The sequence below is a fragment of the Chironomus tepperi genome, unplaced genomic scaffold (genome assembly GCF_022539635.2).
Source record: "Chironomus tepperi strain 1889 unplaced genomic scaffold, CSIRO-AGI_Ctep_v1 contig_359, whole genome shotgun sequence".
In the NCBI taxonomy this organism is placed as follows: domain Eukaryota; kingdom Metazoa; phylum Arthropoda; class Insecta; order Diptera; family Chironomidae; genus Chironomus; species Chironomus tepperi.
In genome coordinates this window covers 2,615,315-2,632,298 of record NW_027226481.1, presented here as the reverse complement: position 1 = coordinate 2,632,298, position 16,984 = coordinate 2,615,315, and the positions used below count along the sequence as shown (strand labels likewise).

The 16,984-nt window shown below is 32.0% G+C and overlaps 1 protein-coding gene and 2 non-coding genes across 3 annotated transcripts; all 3 read left to right on the top strand.

Moving 5' to 3' along the window:
• Window positions 1-5,702: 5,702 nt before the first annotated feature.
• Window positions 5,703-10,320, top strand: LOC139095067 (putative fatty acyl-CoA reductase CG5065). The gene is made up of 8 exons (XM_070646314.1): window positions 5,703-5,779; window positions 6,941-7,049; window positions 7,144-7,280; window positions 7,424-8,124; window positions 8,204-8,443; window positions 9,477-9,608; window positions 9,790-9,924; window positions 10,013-10,320. Exons 2-8 carry the CDS (start codon window positions 6,983-6,985, stop codon window positions 10,152-10,154), a joined length of 1,554 nt encoding a protein of 517 aa, XP_070502415.1. The 5' UTR covers window positions 5,703-5,779; window positions 6,941-6,982; the 3' UTR covers window positions 10,155-10,320.
• TRNAL-CAA (transfer RNA leucine (anticodon CAA)) lies at window positions 8,926-9,061 on the top strand. Its single transcript has 2 exons — window positions 8,926-8,963; window positions 9,016-9,061. It is a non-coding gene; the product is annotated as a tRNA-Leu (tRNA).
• On the top strand, window positions 9,150-9,285 carry TRNAL-CAA (transfer RNA leucine (anticodon CAA)). The gene is made up of 2 exons: window positions 9,150-9,187; window positions 9,240-9,285. It is a non-coding gene; the product is annotated as a tRNA-Leu (tRNA).
• Window positions 10,321-16,984: the final 6,664 nt, after the last annotated feature.

Below are 16,984 nucleotides of genomic sequence, written 5' to 3'. Positions count from 1 at the left end.
CCATATCCAACAAGCACTAGTGCAACTTCATTGAATGAAGTTATCTAAAGCATTATACGATCATACATCTACATCAAAGCGCACAGAGCGCAATAACATTGTGGCTTTGAATAAGAATAAGCAAGAAAAAACAGACGAAGAACACGTCGTTTCATAAAATGCGATAAAAGTCATGTAAACATTATGCTCGATGCTTTTTTTCATTACGTTTTCTGTCCATTCGTTTTTATTGCAATGAATTGTACACCTAATGGCATTGTTTTCAATTCTTTTAAGACATAACAGAGTTGAAATGTTAAATAAAGAAGAAGACGTGAGGTTTTCTAATCTCCATTCATAAATTCATGATGTATTATTTATGGCTATTGATTTTCAATTGTCTTTAAATGCGAGACTTGATGGGGATTGTTATGATGGTGTTTTTGAGATGTTGGATATTTTTTAGAAATTTGCTATTTTTGTGTTGGTTTGAGGACTTTTGGGAATGATAATGCTTCACGATACACGAAATGTTTCGTGATTTCAAATCCAGAAAAGTTTTAAGCCGTTGCTTTGAAAATTGAAGTTCTAATGCTCAAAAATTTTGAAATCAAATCAAATTTGAGACGTTTTTTAAAGATTAAGCTTCATTGAAGTCTTTGCTTCAAAATCAAAGTAAATTTGAGTCATTGATTTAAATCCAAACTTAACTTGAGTTATTGCTTTAAAAATTTTATTTAAATTTGAGTCGATGCTTCAAAAACCTTCCAATTTAAGCTTAAAATTCAAAAATTATATTGCATTTTTGCTTTAGAGTCAAGATAAATTTAAATCGTTGTTTTAAAATCAAGGTAATTTTGAGTCATTTCTTTAAATTCAACTTATGTTTGAAGCATCGTCTTAGAATCATTTAAATTTAAGGTATAGCTTTAAAATTTGATTAAGTTTGAGTAATTGCTTTTTAATCAAGTAAAATATGAGTTGTCACTTTAAAACTTAAATTAATTTCGAAACTTTCCTTTAAAAATTGAACTTAAATTTAATAAAAATCAATAACTCATATCCTCAATATTTCACCTAACCAAACCCAATCAAATACCATCCTTATATCAAACAAATGTCTAAAAAAGTGAACATATTGATAATTTCACATATCAACCCAATTCCCATTAATTACAATTTTAATTTCCTCAAAACATTATGACCAGATCATTCACAATTTATTCAGCATAATTCACCGTAATTAATCAGAAAATAAAAATTCATTTAACATCGATTTATTTTCTAATTCATTGCCCTTTAAATTATTCGATTTTTATTGTTCTGAACAGGACATTGAATTATCGATCAAATAAGGATATTTTAATGCACTTTTCATGAAGGGGTCAGGCAATGAATTGCATTAATTTAAGGAATATAAATAAAAATTGTTGATAGCAAGTAATGATATGGTTGAATGGGTTTGTCGATGGATATTTTGATATGGATATGTTGTAAAATTGAGTTTTTTATTGTATTTTGTAATGAAAATAGAAATTTTAATAAATTTTGAAATTGTCTTTTAAATTTGAAATCTTGAAAAATTCAAAATTTCAACAATTTTTTAAATTCAAAATTCAATTCTAAATCCCAAGCAAAAACCATAATTTTAAATCCACTTTGCATTTGCAATTTTATGAAACACTTTAGTGTGTGCTTATTGGTTCATTATCCTAAAGCGACTCATTTATTGTTATAGGATTTGCGCCTCATAACATGCTTGCGAAATGTGAAAATTTATAGTGAACATTATTCAAATTTATCAGCTCATGAGTAGAAACGAGAGAGAGACCCCAGCAGCATTTTTGGTCTCTTCTTTCACGAATAAAAAAAATGAAAAATAAGTTTCCAATTGGAATGTATTTAACTGAAAACAAATATTTACAATCTTCAATACGATTTTATTGGCATTATAAATACAGAAATAATAATAAATAATTTAGAGTTGTAAGAGTGAGGATGATGAGGGGATGAGATGGACTTCCAGGTGGGATGAATAATTATAATTATATTTGAAAGATTTGGCATTAAAAATCTTAAAATTTGATTGATTTTAATTGAAAATATTCAAATTCCTCCAAAAAGTTTCAGAATTTTAGGCGAGAATGACAAAGATTGAGCAACAATTGACAGAATTTCTTCCGAAAATGATAAAATTTTTGAAAATTCTGACTGAATTTTAGCCAAAAAGGACAGATTTTTAGCTTAAAGCTGGGAAAAATCAGTCGAAAATGACATATTTTGGAAATATGTGACAATATTTTACCCGAAAATGGCAGAATTTCAGAAGAAATTGTCAGACTTTTAGCTAAGAATGACAGACTTTTAGCCGAAAATGGCAGACTTTTAGGAAGATTCTGACCGAATTCTAGTCGAAAATGACAGACTTTTGATAGAAAATTGCCAAATTTGGCCAAATTTTAGCTGAAAATTTTTGAAAAAATTGAAAAAGTCACAAAATGAACCCCTTAACCCACCCGGAAGTCAATAAAAGAAATAAAACTTAATTCAGTTTTGGAAGTGGATCAACAAACAGTCAGTACAGCGTTCATATAAAAAGTTAATTTATTTTTATTTTGATATTTATTTTTTGTTTTGTTTTGAGGGCACGCACATAAAAGTCTCGAATTGTTTAGTGTGCCATAATTCGCAAAATGCAAATATTCTCCATCCAATGAAAGGGAAAATCAAGAACAGAAAAATAAAGATTTTTACATAAATTTATGTGCTTTACTTCAATATGAATTAAGATGCAAACTAATCATTAATTTTTAATCTAATTCATGTTTATGGGATGGAGAGAATATGCAACATATTAAGGCTGGAACTGATCTCTTCATAGAATTTGTTATTCCTTATTTTTGTTGTATTTTGTTCCATAGATACAATCACATGCATGTGCCAAGTGGCGAAAAGTAAATATTTCATATTTTTATGATTTATTAGAGGATGTTAAAGTCATTATATCAAGAACGTGTAAAAATTGTGGTCAGGGAATATTCAAGTTTGAATAATTGCTAGAAATTTCTATGACTTATGGTTATAATTACTATTAAGTGTTGGTTAAACGTTTGAGCTAGTTTCGGCAATCTAAAGGAAGTTCTAGCATTAATTTCTATGCATTAATTGCAGTTAATTATTAAGTTCTGCAAAAAATCGAATTTTTAGACACTCCCACTGTTGTTCAAGCTGTTACAAAGACTCAAACCCTCTTATTAACCTATAAACCTAATGCAATAGCTGATCGACTCATCAAGAACCCAAAAATGTCACAATAATGACCTAATTCAGCACCACATCATCCCCACTGGTTGATCAACATTCTAAGAATAAACAACCGATCGATAGCAAAAAACTATAACATAAATCAAACTACAACGTTTAGATATGACGTCTTATGTTGATGAGGCATAAAAATGCAAGACAGAACGAAACAAAAGCACAAGAAATAAAAGATTCAATAAAAGCAAGCGAAATGCTAAAGGAGATGATTTTAATTAGATTTTTTTTGTGTATATACATTTGAATTGCAATTTCTAAGCACATATCAAGTGCATTAGAGTTCTCACAAGCTATATCATGTGAAGCCACGAAAAAAAAAATCGAGGAATTGATATCTCAATTTAATATTTCTTCTCTTTCTCATGTGCATGCATCGTATATATTCTAATGAAGATGCTTTTTTGATTTATTTTCGCTATTTCATGTCATTTTTCATTTCGCCATTCGAATAGCTTTTTGTTTGTGTGGATCATTAAAAGTTGGAAAATATTGACATCATAATATTAAAATATTAAATTTGACGGTGGTCTCGTCTGGAAACTTTACCTTTTTAACAAAACAAAAATTGGTGATATAAATAATATTTTTGTGACTTTTCATGAGGAAAGTGAAGGCAATTTGTGGGAATTTATAGGGTTAGGGATGGCTTTGGTGATTTCTGGGGAATTTTGTTTAATTTTTTATACACGCTGAATACTTGCTGAATGAGGGAAGAATTCTAAATAAGCTGAAAATGCTAAATGAACTGAAAATGTTGAATTTAGCTGAAAATGTCGAATTCAATTAAATGAGCTAAAAATTATGAATTCAACCAAATTAGCTTAAAATGCTGAATTCTGCAAAATCAGCTTAAAATGCTGAATTTAACAAAATAAACTAAAAGTGCTAAGTTCAACAAAATGAGCTGGGTTTGCTGAATTTAGCCATAAAACCTGAATATGCTTTATTAGGCAAAATTAATTGAATATGCTGAATTCAGTAGAACAAACTGTATACGCTGAATTCAACAAAACTAACATGCTAATATGCTGAATTTAGGAGAATACGATAAACAAGCTGAATTCAGCAATATCAGCTGAATATACATTATTTATCTGATTTAATAAAACTCCTTAAATTCCTCATTATTATCCAAAAACATCCAACTCACCCTTTCCCTTCACCAAACAAAGAACCTCCTCAATATTTATGAAAGGAAGTAAGAAATTGAAGAAAGTGAAATGATTGAATCATAAGCTGAAAAGACCATTTGACCCGAGCGACGGTTACGATCGAATCTTTTGTTATATCCATCTACATAATAATGAATGATTGAACGAACCTACCTGTCTTCGATCATTTCATATTCTCTTTTGTTCATTTCATTTGTTGACAATTTTCATAAATTTTCATTATGATTGACTTTTATTGATGTCATAGCGATTCATTAGTCAAATGAGATACAATTATGATGTTCTTATCCTTCTTTCGTCTGCTTTATGCTTCTCGTTTCTATTCTCTGTTTTTTTTATGGCTACTGTAGCTTATTCATCAATTTCAATTCTAGACGACCTTATGAATGAGGAGTAAATAAGAAGATTTTATGATTGAGATAGGTTAGGATGAATATTTATTCATATTTCGGGAGGTTTAGTGTCTATAAACATGACGAATATTTTTTGATTTATTTAATTTGATAAAATTCTTTGTCTTTATGTCCAATTAATTGCTTAATTTATTTTGGATGGAATAGGTTAATGTAATTAAAGGTTTTAATAGTTTATAGTCACGAACAATTAATGTTTTACAAATTTTGATCTGTTATCTTTGTTTGTTGATAGATTACAGTGATATGGAGGAAATTTCATGCTTTATGAGCTATAAAATGAAGTTATTTTGCCCTAAAGTGTGACATAGCCTTTAGCTTGCACTCTAGAAATGATTGTCATCAATTGGAGCTGTACATTTACTAAGTTAACCTGATTTAAACAATTTTCCGAGATTTTCATTGTTCATTTTTGCAATTTGCATTAAAATTCCGTAAGAATTGATCTTAATTAACCATAAAATCTAAAATATTCAATCTCAACACTCCTCAAGCACTGCCGAGTAATCAACATTAACCAAACATTAACAATCTGTTCCCCTATCCATTCCACTAACTCCATAATCCCAAAATATCACCTTAAGACTGATCTACTTGAGCAAATTTACACAAAACATTCGTCAAACTCAAACATTTTTAGCCATGAACATAATAAATCCATTCTTACATTACCAATTACCAGCACACGACAATCATAATGTAGAAAATATTGAGATATGAAGTTATGATTATGCAAAGCATATAATAGACTCAACGTATCAATAAAAGACGGTGTAATTCATACTGCAAGTTTCATTATTAATTTAGATTTTGTGGCGGTTGAGTTGTTTAGTTGTAAGACGAAGTGTGGACAAAGCAGCTGTTGTGTGCAGTTAGTTGGTGATTTATTAAGTGGTAAAGTGAGAGTTATTTGATAATAATTTGAAATTTTTTTGACAAGATGTATGAGAATATCCAAAAAAATTAAAAATGGCTTTTTTGTAGTTTAATTAAATTTTAAAAAATTTCGAGTAGCCTAATCGATAAAAAGCTAGCTTATATCCAAGATGAACTCTTACAGACTACCTTAGAACTTATCTAGAACCAACAAATCAACGTTTTGTGGACCAAGAATTCAAGAAATATTTCAAAATTCAACAAATTGTCAATATTGCAATCAATTTATCCAATAAGTCACACATCCATACATAAACCAACTCGCTAGAAATGTTTCTATGTCTAAATATAGTCTTAATCACTGCAATAATCATAACAAAGTGGATTAAATCTGATTAGTGTCATGGCGCATTAGTAATGTAATTTACTCTGATTAATATGGATTAAGCCAAGATTTCATAATTTTAAATTGATGTGGAGGTTAATTGAAGTTTATAAGAAATAGAGCAGTGCCTTATACATTCCGAACAATTCATTTTCCATTTGGTTACACTAAACTAAGGGGTGCAATGTATAAAGTATTGTCATAAATATTGACTGTACTTTAATATAGTGATAGAGAGATTGGACTCTGTAGAGAATCAATCTGGTGCTTAATCGCCAGTCACAGAGCCCTTCTTATCGTACTGTTAAATTTGCTTATATATGGCTCGATACCCCAGATTCCACTCGGAACCCTTCAACTCTGAACTCTGACTAAAAGAAACTTTACAGTTATAATGTCCTTCCTTCATGACAACTTAAAATACCGACTCTAATTAACTATTTGTCTAATTTAATTAAAACTAATCCACCATTTACCCACATACCTTGCCGTACACTTGACACTCAATGCAAAATCACCATCCACATTGAACTTGATTCGAGACCACAAAGAAGTCTTTCAAGTTCAACAACATCCATGTCGTGTGCGGCAAAAATAAAAGCCATAATTATCATGTAATATAATTAATCTATGCATGGATATTGATTGCAATCTTGACACCTCAAATTAAATAAATTAATAGACTAAAAGAAGCAAATAATGTGTGCATAAGAGTGCAGTGACTGCAGAATTTAATTATAGATTTGTGTTGCTGTTTGTAAAGTACAAGAATTTAATTAAAAATTTATAAATAGTTGTGGTTTCTGCAGAAGTAATAGGCACAAGGTTCAATCAAAATGAGTAGCACGAGCCTCAATTCTGTGCAGCAATTCTATAAAGATAAGATTATATTCATAACTGGAGGTAAGATTGGCACTTTTGATGACGGAGTGCGTATCCAAAATGCAGGAACAGATTTTGAGCAATTCCATAATTAATTCTATTTTTAAATTGACAGCAACTGGTTTGATGGGGAAGGTTTTACTTGAAAAATTGCTATATTCATGCTCTGATGTAAAGGAAGTAATCATTTTAATCAGACCGAAACGAGGAAAAACGGAACTAGAACGAGTTAATGATTTTTCAAAGAGTCCGGTAAGGAAATGGCTGCTTTGACCAGTTCTCCTCTATATAAACCAAATCTGTATAGACCAAGACTGAGTTCTAAATTTAATGGATACAGCACTTTACTCCATACTGTCCCAACTCCACCAAATAATCCACAATTCCATTTCCAGATGTTCCAACGAATTCTCACCGAAAAGCCATCAGTTATGACAAAAATCACCCCAGTTTATGGTGACATAACACAACCAAGTCTAGCTCTAAGTCATGAACATCTACAGAAAGTTCTAAAATCTCACCTTGTTTTTCATGCCGCAGCGTCATTGAGGCTTGAATTCACACTCAAACCGAACATTGTCATGAATCTCGTCGGAACTTATAATGTCATTGAGATTGCAAAACAAATGCCGGAACTAAAGTTGATGATCCATTTTTCGACTGGATTTTGCTGTCCGGATGAGGAAATTTTAGAAGAGAGAATTATTGACACTCCGGAAGATCCAATGGATTTGATAAGATGCTCAAAATGGATGACTGAGAAGGCTATGGAAACAATTCAGCCACACTTACTTAAAGTACATCCAAATACTTACACATACACAAAGCGTTTAGCTGAGATTCTATGCCGTAATGAGTTCCGCAATGGAATGCCAATTTGTGTCGTTCGTCCATCAATTGTACTTCCAGCATTTCAAGAGCCTCAAGTTGGATGGATTGACAGTCTTAATGGACCTGCTGGCTTGTTCATTGGTGCTGCTAAAGGAGTCATTCGATCTATGCTTGTAGATCGTGATGTTAAAACGGAAGCAATTCCTGTGGACATGGCAATTAATGGAATTATATTGATAGCCAAAATTGTGTCTATGCAGGAAAGGTGAGTGAAACTGAAGTGAGAAATTTAACTAAATAATTGGCTCTAAAACCTCAATGCTTACTATTTCCTTACATTCTAGATCCCAAGAAATTGAAGTCTTCAACGTCACAGCAAGTGAAGAGAAGAAACGAAGTCTTGGATACGTCCTGAATGCCACAAAGAAGTTTAACTTTGAGATTCCAGCACAAATTGGACTTTGGTATCCAGATGGAGAAATCACAACAAATAAAGTCAAGCATAAAATCAATGTCGCACTTTTCCATTGGGTGCCGGCTTACTTTATTGACTTTTTGATGTTCTGCTTCAGACAGAAGAGATTGTGAGTATTGAAGAGTTATTTTTTGATGCTATTTGGGTTTAGAAGCGCCACTTAAAAGGAATTTTATTCCCGAGCAACACAGTAGGTTTGCTAGGGTACCGCTACGTCGCCGTATTGTTGGTAAAACGCAAAATTGCCTCAATGGCATTTTGACAGCTAATTTCGATCCATTTTTGTGGCAAAAATTCAATTTATCGTTTTGTGCTGCCCGGGATTTTCAGAACCTCTTCTATAATTAATTCACCTTCAAAATGACAAAAGACCGCACAAAACATTTTATTTCCACACACAAATTCTAAAACATTTATCATTCATTCACACAAGCTTCTTCTTCTTCTTATCGCATTTTATTTTCTATCACACAGCATATTCTCATACGTCACATGACTTTTTTCATCGCACACGCACTTCATACTAATCTATTTTTAATCTTTTTACGTCGCAAGTTCATATAGTACCAAATGCCAAAATCAAATATCAATGTCAATGTGGCCGAGCGGTCTAAGGCGCTAGACTCAAGTGTAATAACTTCTGATCAGTAACGCAAGTTATATGAAAATCAGTTCTGAGTGTTCTAGTCTTCTTCTGAAGGCGTGGGTTCGAATCCCACCGTTGACACATAACTTTTTTGATGAAAATGATTCTTTTTCGGTATTCTGAAGGATCGCGGTTCGAATCTACCTGCAAGCCAAGATCAAACATCAATGTCAATGTGGCCGAGCGGTCTAAGGCGCTAGACTCAAGTGTAACAACTTCTGATCAGTGACGTCAGTCATATGAAAATCAGTTCTGAGTGTTCTAGTCTTCTTCTGAAGGCGTGGGTTCGAATCCCACCGTTGACACATACTTTTTTGATGAAAAATTCTATGAAAATTATTCTTTTTTTTCCGGCGTTCTGAAGGGTCGCGGTTCGATTCTAGTCGCGGGCAAAAATTCTTTTTTGTTCTTTTTTGATAGATTTTGCACTTTTATGAAAGTTTATGATTATTTGAGGCAAATAAAATGAAAATGTATCTCAAATTCATCATTTCAGCATGATCCGCATCCAAAACAGAATAACTCAAGGACTAGAAGTTCTACAATTCTTCACAATGCGTAACTGGATCTTCAAATCCGATAAATTCAAGGCCATCAATCAGCAACTGTCCCCAGAAGAATACAAAATGTACGTAAATAAATATTCAGGCATAAACATTTATGGTGAAATTAATTTAATTAAAAAACTTGATGACCAAACCGTGTAAGAATAATTTTATGTCTCCAATAATGCCTTTAGTGTTGGCAATAACACGGAATTGAGCAATTATGTTTGAATGACGAGAACTAATTTTATTATTTTCTAACAGGTTCTTTATTGATACACAGTCAATACCCGACAGTTTTGAGGATCAATTTATAAGAAATTGCCTGCTCGGTGGCCGATTGTATATTTTAAAGGAACCAATGTCGACAATACCGAGAGCAAAAATTCAAATGAGAATGTAAGTTTTAGCCATAATTAAGGCACTTGGTCATAATGACTTAATAACAAAGTTCCAAATAAATGACTTAATTTTCTTACATTTTTAGTGCTTATTTTGTGGATCGATTCTGTAAACTTCTCTTTATTTATTTTATGATAAAATTCTTCATTCAACTCTTCACACGAATTCCGTTCGTCGAGTCCTTTATATCGTCATTTTCGGACAACAGCAGTGCATCAATATTTTAATCATAACGACGAATTTATAGCAGCAAAAATTTTTATTATGGTTTCCTGTGACGAACACATAAATGAGAATTATTTACTGCTTAATTGTAACCATAAATTCCCAACATAATACAAGACTTTTTTGTTGGAACTAATTTTTTTGATGAAAGTTTTATGATTTAAGAAATTATTTACGAGACTTTATAAATGTTTTTATATTGATTAATAAATTTTTTTGGCTCATTTATTGCTGTGAATTGGCTGTGAATTTTGATACTTATTTTAGCAACATTTGGCCAACACTTTGTATTTTTTGATTCAATTTAGTTCATCATCAGCATCATCAGCATGATTAGATTGTATGTGGACATGCATATGGTAATAGTGAAATAATGAAGGCATTTAAACGGAATAGTGTTGTAGCTGGCGGTGAGACACAGGCTTGCAATACTGCCCTTGGTTGGAATCCACAAGGGAAAAGGCATCCAGGTGCTCCAAGAGCAACATGACGTAGGACGGTAATGAAGGAATGACAGTTAGATGTCAAAACTGAGAATTTGCACAAGCTTTGTGATACAGCCAGCAACAGAGTCAGATGGAAGGCATTTTGTAGCAACCTAGGCTCCAAGTCGGAGTATGGTCCCAGTAAGTAAGTAAGTAAATGCATATAGTAATGCTGTGGTAGGAAACTTGTCAGTTTAAAATAGCTTGAGCAGCAAGAAGAGATTGAAATCAGTCTTTAAGTAGCTATAAGTGTAACATGATATCTTGTCGAAAACATGGCAGCATGACAATCCAGTAGTGACTATCCTGAACAGCATAACGTGTTCGTTAGAACACCTCTTCGTTGCTGTTTTGATGATGAGAAGTGAATTTGTCCATGCCGACTGATTTTGAGACATTTTTAAAGCAAATTTGAAGTTCGTCTCATTGTACCGCTCGGGTGCGGTATGTTGATCGGATGAGTGTTGTTCCTGGGGTCTACCGGTTGTTTGACGAACGTTACATCACTATAACAAATCAATTACTCATTAATCAATACTTTTTACAGAAACATGAACTATTTGTTGAACAAAATTACTATTTAGGCTCTAGAAATTGTGGCTGTTGCTTGAGAATGATTAAATTTGACTGTAAAATCTACACGTCTCATCTATCCTGATCTACAAACACATGATCAGCCAAACTGAATGTTTTGCTGTGTCTATAAGCCCAAGTACTAAACTACTACCCCACACAGTTCATTTATCTTCCCTCAAAGATCACTATCTTGTTTAGGTTGACCATAATTCCACTAAAGACTGCCAAATGGATTAAACATGTTCAAGAATCCTCTTTTAATTACTCTCTAAAAATTGAATTTTAGGATCTTTTCCCAACACTTGAGCCTTTGAACTCTCCAGTTCTTAAACAATCAAAAGAACTCCGCCAACAATTCTCAAATAACCAAAAAAACAATTCCCATCACATCTTCATCCACTTTAAGCAGCGACCATAAATCAAACATTAATTTCACTTTAATCTAAAGCTTAAAAATTCACTAATCAAGATGTTAAATGAGAATAATAAAATCACATTTTTTATGACAAGCATATCAAAATTTGTGAAAGAAGATTCTCAGTCGGTAGCCGTCAAGAAGTGAATTTTTATTCCTTTTTATCGTTTCGCTTGTTCATTTTATTGCTTATAAAGTAAATCATCGATTTATCTTCACATTTGGATGCATTCTAATGGATAAGAACAATAAAAGTTGGAAGGTTAACAATTTTTTTTGTCGATGAGAACTTTTGGATGAGAAATTTGGCATAATCTGCAGAATTAAATAATTTTAAGGATCAAAATATCCGAAAATCGTCTTCAAAAAACCTTCAACTCCCGACCAACATCAAAAGTCACAAACAACTATGCTGTAAAATATCAAGTCTAGTCGAATTAATCTATCGTCATTATTATACATCACGCATGTCCATAAAACATCACTAAGCTTCTCTTTTGAATCATTCTGCTCTCTTTTTCTTTATGTCGCAAGCTGGATGACGATGAAAAAAAAAATTGCAAATTAGATCTCAACATTTCTATTCTCGTGTGGCTTCTATTGAAATGGCACGTACATCTGATTATAATTTTTTGATTAGAGGAATTATCATGATTTTAGATTTATTTTTTTTATTGTGGAAATGAATGCTGGGGATGAGAGGAGTTGGTAGAATGAATAGAGTGCATTATTAGGCTGATCGGTGCCCTTGAACGTTAGTTTTTTATTAGTTTCTTTAGATTCTAAGCTGATGCTATTATTCATTTGAATTTTGATGCATTCACTTTGATTTTAGTTCCAATACAGCCGAACTTTGTGAGTTTCAGTCAAGAATCCTTGAATTCTGAGTTAAAAAACTCAAAAATCCCTCAAATTCACATTTATTTTCCCAAAAATCCATCCAAATGTACTCAAATTAACTTTAATACATTACTACCCACCGCATTTAAAACGCACACTGCATCCATGCGACCATTAAGCCATTCATACATAAATTTGAGAATTATTGAAAACCAGACCAAACAAAATTGATCTTTAATTGGACATAAGTATTAGGAAATTGATCAGTTTTAAAAGTTAAGAAAATGCGAGCAGAAAAGTTCATTTCATCAGCAAAGACCGCACACATTAAGGGACATTAAAGCAACGAAATGTTAAACAAACATTTTTTTAATGTCTTAATTTTGCGAAATATAAAAAATTTGAGAGAAGATTGGAATAAATGCACAAGAATGAGTTTTAGTGCAACGAAATGAAATGTGAGGATGAGGATTATTTAGAAATTGAATATTTAGCGGATTTTTGAGGGAATGGAGGGGAACTGGAGGTCAGTTTGGGAAATTTAGTGAGGAATGAATGATATTCCATGAGATTATGACTGCATGTAATAAAAAGAATATTCTAAAGACTCTCACTCGATCCTAAAGACTCTCATTCGATCTAAAAGACTCTCATTCGATCTAAAAGACTCTCATTCGATCCTAAAGACTCTCATTCGATCCTAAAGACTCTCTATCGATCCTAAAGACTCTCATTCGATCCTTAAGACTCTCATTCGATCCTAAAGACTCTCATTCGATCCTTAAGACTCTCATTCGATCCTAAAGACTCTCTATCGATCCTAAAGACTCTCATTCGACCCTAGAGAGCCTCATTTGACGTTAGAGAGTCTCATTCAATCGAAATCACTCAAAAAATGCGCTTTATGCCCTCCATACTCTTAACCCCACTTTAATAACAGCTCATAATATTCATTTTTACAACATTTATTTCTCCTCGTTTCCTTTCCTCAGCAAAACAATTTAATTTTCGATTCCAATTACTAAAATTCTAATTACCAGTTACCCAACTGGTTGCAAAGTAAAAATGTTGCAAAAAAAAATTCTTTCAACAAGTTTGTCCATCCATGCAAGTCATTCAGTCCAAAGAAGTTTCATTTTTTTATGATTTCTCTGCCTTCAACGTCTTTCTTTTATGCACTTTTCTGAGAATTCTTTTTCAGTTCTTATGCTTCTTTTTTTTTGTCAGAAACAGAAGCTAGCAAGACATGAGAAAAGATGAGGAATCAAAAGTCAAAAAAAAAAAAAATTGTTTTGTTATTCACTCGTCATACTGTGAGTGAATGCATATAAAATGCACATCGATCATTTAGTGATCTACATTCCTTTTTGATTGTGAATCTCTTTTCATCACCTCAACGAGAAATGCTTAAAATCATGTCAATGAATTGAATGAAGAAAGTTGGAGGCTAATTTATCAAATGATTTATTGTTTGGCTGATTCTTGTTTAGGAACAATGAATGGAATTGGATTGGAGAAAGTGTAATAAATTTTAGACTTGTTTCTTTTGATATCAAAAAAAGTAAGGATATTTTGGAATTGAGGATTTCTATGGTTGGTTAAGGGATGATGAGAGTATTCGGACCGTGCAATTCGGATTTATTCGTCAAATCTTCGACATTACTCGATGAAGTTCGGATTTATTCGTCCAATCTTTGGCTTTATCCGTTAAAGTTTGGACTTGTTCGTCAAATCTTCGACATTACTCGATGAAGTTCGGATTTGTTCGTCAAAACTTCGGATTTATTCATTGAAGTTCGGATTTGTTCGTCAAAACTTCGTTAAAGTTCGAATTTGTTCGTCAAAACTTCGACATTATTCAATGAAGCTCGGATTTATTCGTCAAATCTTCGGCAATATTCGGTGAAATTCTGAATTTCTTCGACAAACATTCAGATTCATTTAGAAAGTTTGCCATGATAAACTAGCCTTAATTCATACTCACTTGACCCATATCCACCAGTCTAGATCAAGACCACCTCAAATCACGGTGTGACATCATACAAGCACTCAAAAAACCACAATAAAGAAGAAGAATTTCTTCTTTCTTCTATGATAATCAGCATTTCAAATCACGCAATTCCATGTACCTGTTGGATGTAACTTTTATCTCATGTTCCTTTTTTGTGGATCCTTCTCGTTGTGTGTCTTGTCCTTCAACTTTCTTTACTAGCATTTTTAAGGACTTATCAGCTCATAAAGTTAGATAACAATTTTTTTACGTCTTGTTCAATACGTGAATGAAGTTTTTTATTGCATTGGAACTACATAGGAATTATCTACCATGAAAGTGACACAAGAATTACGTCTACCATTCATGATATTTAGGAAATGAAACTCTATTAATGAAATTGTAAAATGATAAGACATAGGAAAATGATTTTCCACTTAATATGGACCGAAATTGAACATGAAATTGAGATATGATAGCACCTCCCTTGGTGGCGACACTGACGATCTAATTAAGTTGAGACACGAGGACACGGGTCTTTAAGATATGAGAATCAAGTATTTTTAGAGGAAATTGAGGATGAATTTTGTCATAAAATTTGGAGTCATCAATAAAATGAATGAGAATGTCTATTAAAATATCTGAACAATTTAATGGAATTAAGATGCATGGACATGGGTATTTGAGATATAAATTTAGTAATAAAATTCAGGATTTTTAATAGACTTTCTATAGAATCTTAAGGAGTTGTTAGCTGATAATTTTTATCTGCTGGAACCATGTATTTAAAATTGATTGATTTTAATTAAAATTGAATCTGAGAATTTGAGGTTAGAAAATGCAAGCTTCTGAACTGTTTGTTTAGAAAAACTAATTCAGAATTCAGATTTGCTTGTCAATTTTGGAATGAATTGTTTGTCAAAATTTCAGATTGATTAGTCAATATTTCAGGTTTGCAAACAATTCGGTTTTATTCGTCAAAATTTCGGATTTATTCAACAAAATTTCGGATTTTTTCGCCAAAAATTATAGTTTGCTCATCAAAACTCGGATATGTTTGACATTGTTCATCAAAACTTCGTATTTGTTCGTCAGAAGTTCGGATTTATTCGTCAAAATTTTGAAATTTCTCGTAAAATTTCGGATTTGCTGGTCAAATTCGGATTTATTTGTCACAATTTTGAATTTATTTGTCAAAATTTCAGATTGGTTTGTCAATATTTCGGGTTTGTTCGTCAACAATTCGGATTTGTTCGTTGAAATTTCGGGATTGTTCGTCCAATTTTCGGATTTGTTCGTCCAAATTTCGGATATCCTCGCTAAATCTCGGATTTGTTCGACAAAATATCGGATTTGCTTATTAAAATTTTTGATTTGTTAATTCAAATAGATACAATTCAGTTTAGTTCATCCAGATCAAATTAAGTATCTAAGCAGCTCATCCTTTTCTCTCCATAAAATCCCCAAATTCCACTTTATTTAATTTTGCTACTCTTCAAACTATATTTTACAATTTCTTTGAATTTTATTGATCCTATTCACCTCTTTTTTATTTTTTATTTATTTACGGCACCCAATTCAAAGCACTTAAGCACCACATTCCATCGAAAAAAATCATCAACAATGCACACACAACAAAGGAGTAGAAAGGCTTATGTAAGATTGCATTTTATGAACCAACAATAAACAAATATAAATGAAAAGCATTTTTGCAGTATTGTGTTAAGTATGAAATAAGATTATGGCAAATAGAAAAACTTAGTCCATTGTGGTTAAATATTACAAGACTTGTGCCGATGGATATGCAAATAATAATTTTTCTACCTGAAACTTTTTTTTGCATTTTTTGTGACACAAAAAAAAAATTGCGCCAGATTAGAAATGTGTAGCAGAACGGAGGAGATAGAAAGTAAATAGAAACCAAAATTGATGACTTTACATTACGAATTTTTTAAGAGGATTTTCAAGGACTTATTCAATTGACCGAAAAGGATGAAAGAACACCATTGTCTGCTTGCCGTACAGCCACATGAATAAAGAAATCCAATTTTATGTTGCATAAAATTATCACAATTGAGTGAAAGTCGAACATAATAAGATGAGCTCATCCTTTACATTTCAAGCACTAAAAATAGAATCAATCAATTCCCCTTAATCGCTTTTCATGTTTTGATCGATATTAATGATCCATCATGCATTTCTATTTACATCATGATGCATCAACATGCTTCATAGAAAATTTAAATACAAACGAGAATTTTCTATGGTCGCATTCAGCCGTACACAAAATGTGATGACAAATTTGAATTTAGGACTTTTTGTGTAGATTTTTTTTTGTGCATTTATTCATGCAGAATGTGATGCAATTGTGGTTATAATGGAAGAAAGTTTTGTTGGAGGATTAACTGGATATAAGTTGGAATTGCTTGGGCTTGGTTTAAGAGCGCATTTTTTGATTTAAATTGAGAGGGCAATGATTTTTTACATTCATGACTATTAGATGATGCCGATTTGGTAGCTTTGTGC

Excerpts from the sequence above, each read along its gene's own strand:
- LOC139095067 (XM_070646314.1), top strand. The coding sequence starts at position 6,983 with ATGAGTAGCACGAGCCTCAATTCTGTGCAGCAATTCTATAAAGATAAG. Across the intron at positions 8,125-8,203 it reads ATTGTGTCTATGCAGGAAAG|ATCCCAAGAAATTGAAGTCT; the intron begins GTGAGTGAAACT and ends CTTACATTCTAG. Across the intron at positions 9,609-9,789 it reads TCCCCAGAAGAATACAAAAT|GTTCTTTATTGATACACAGT; the intron begins GTACGTAAATAA and ends ATTTTCTAACAG.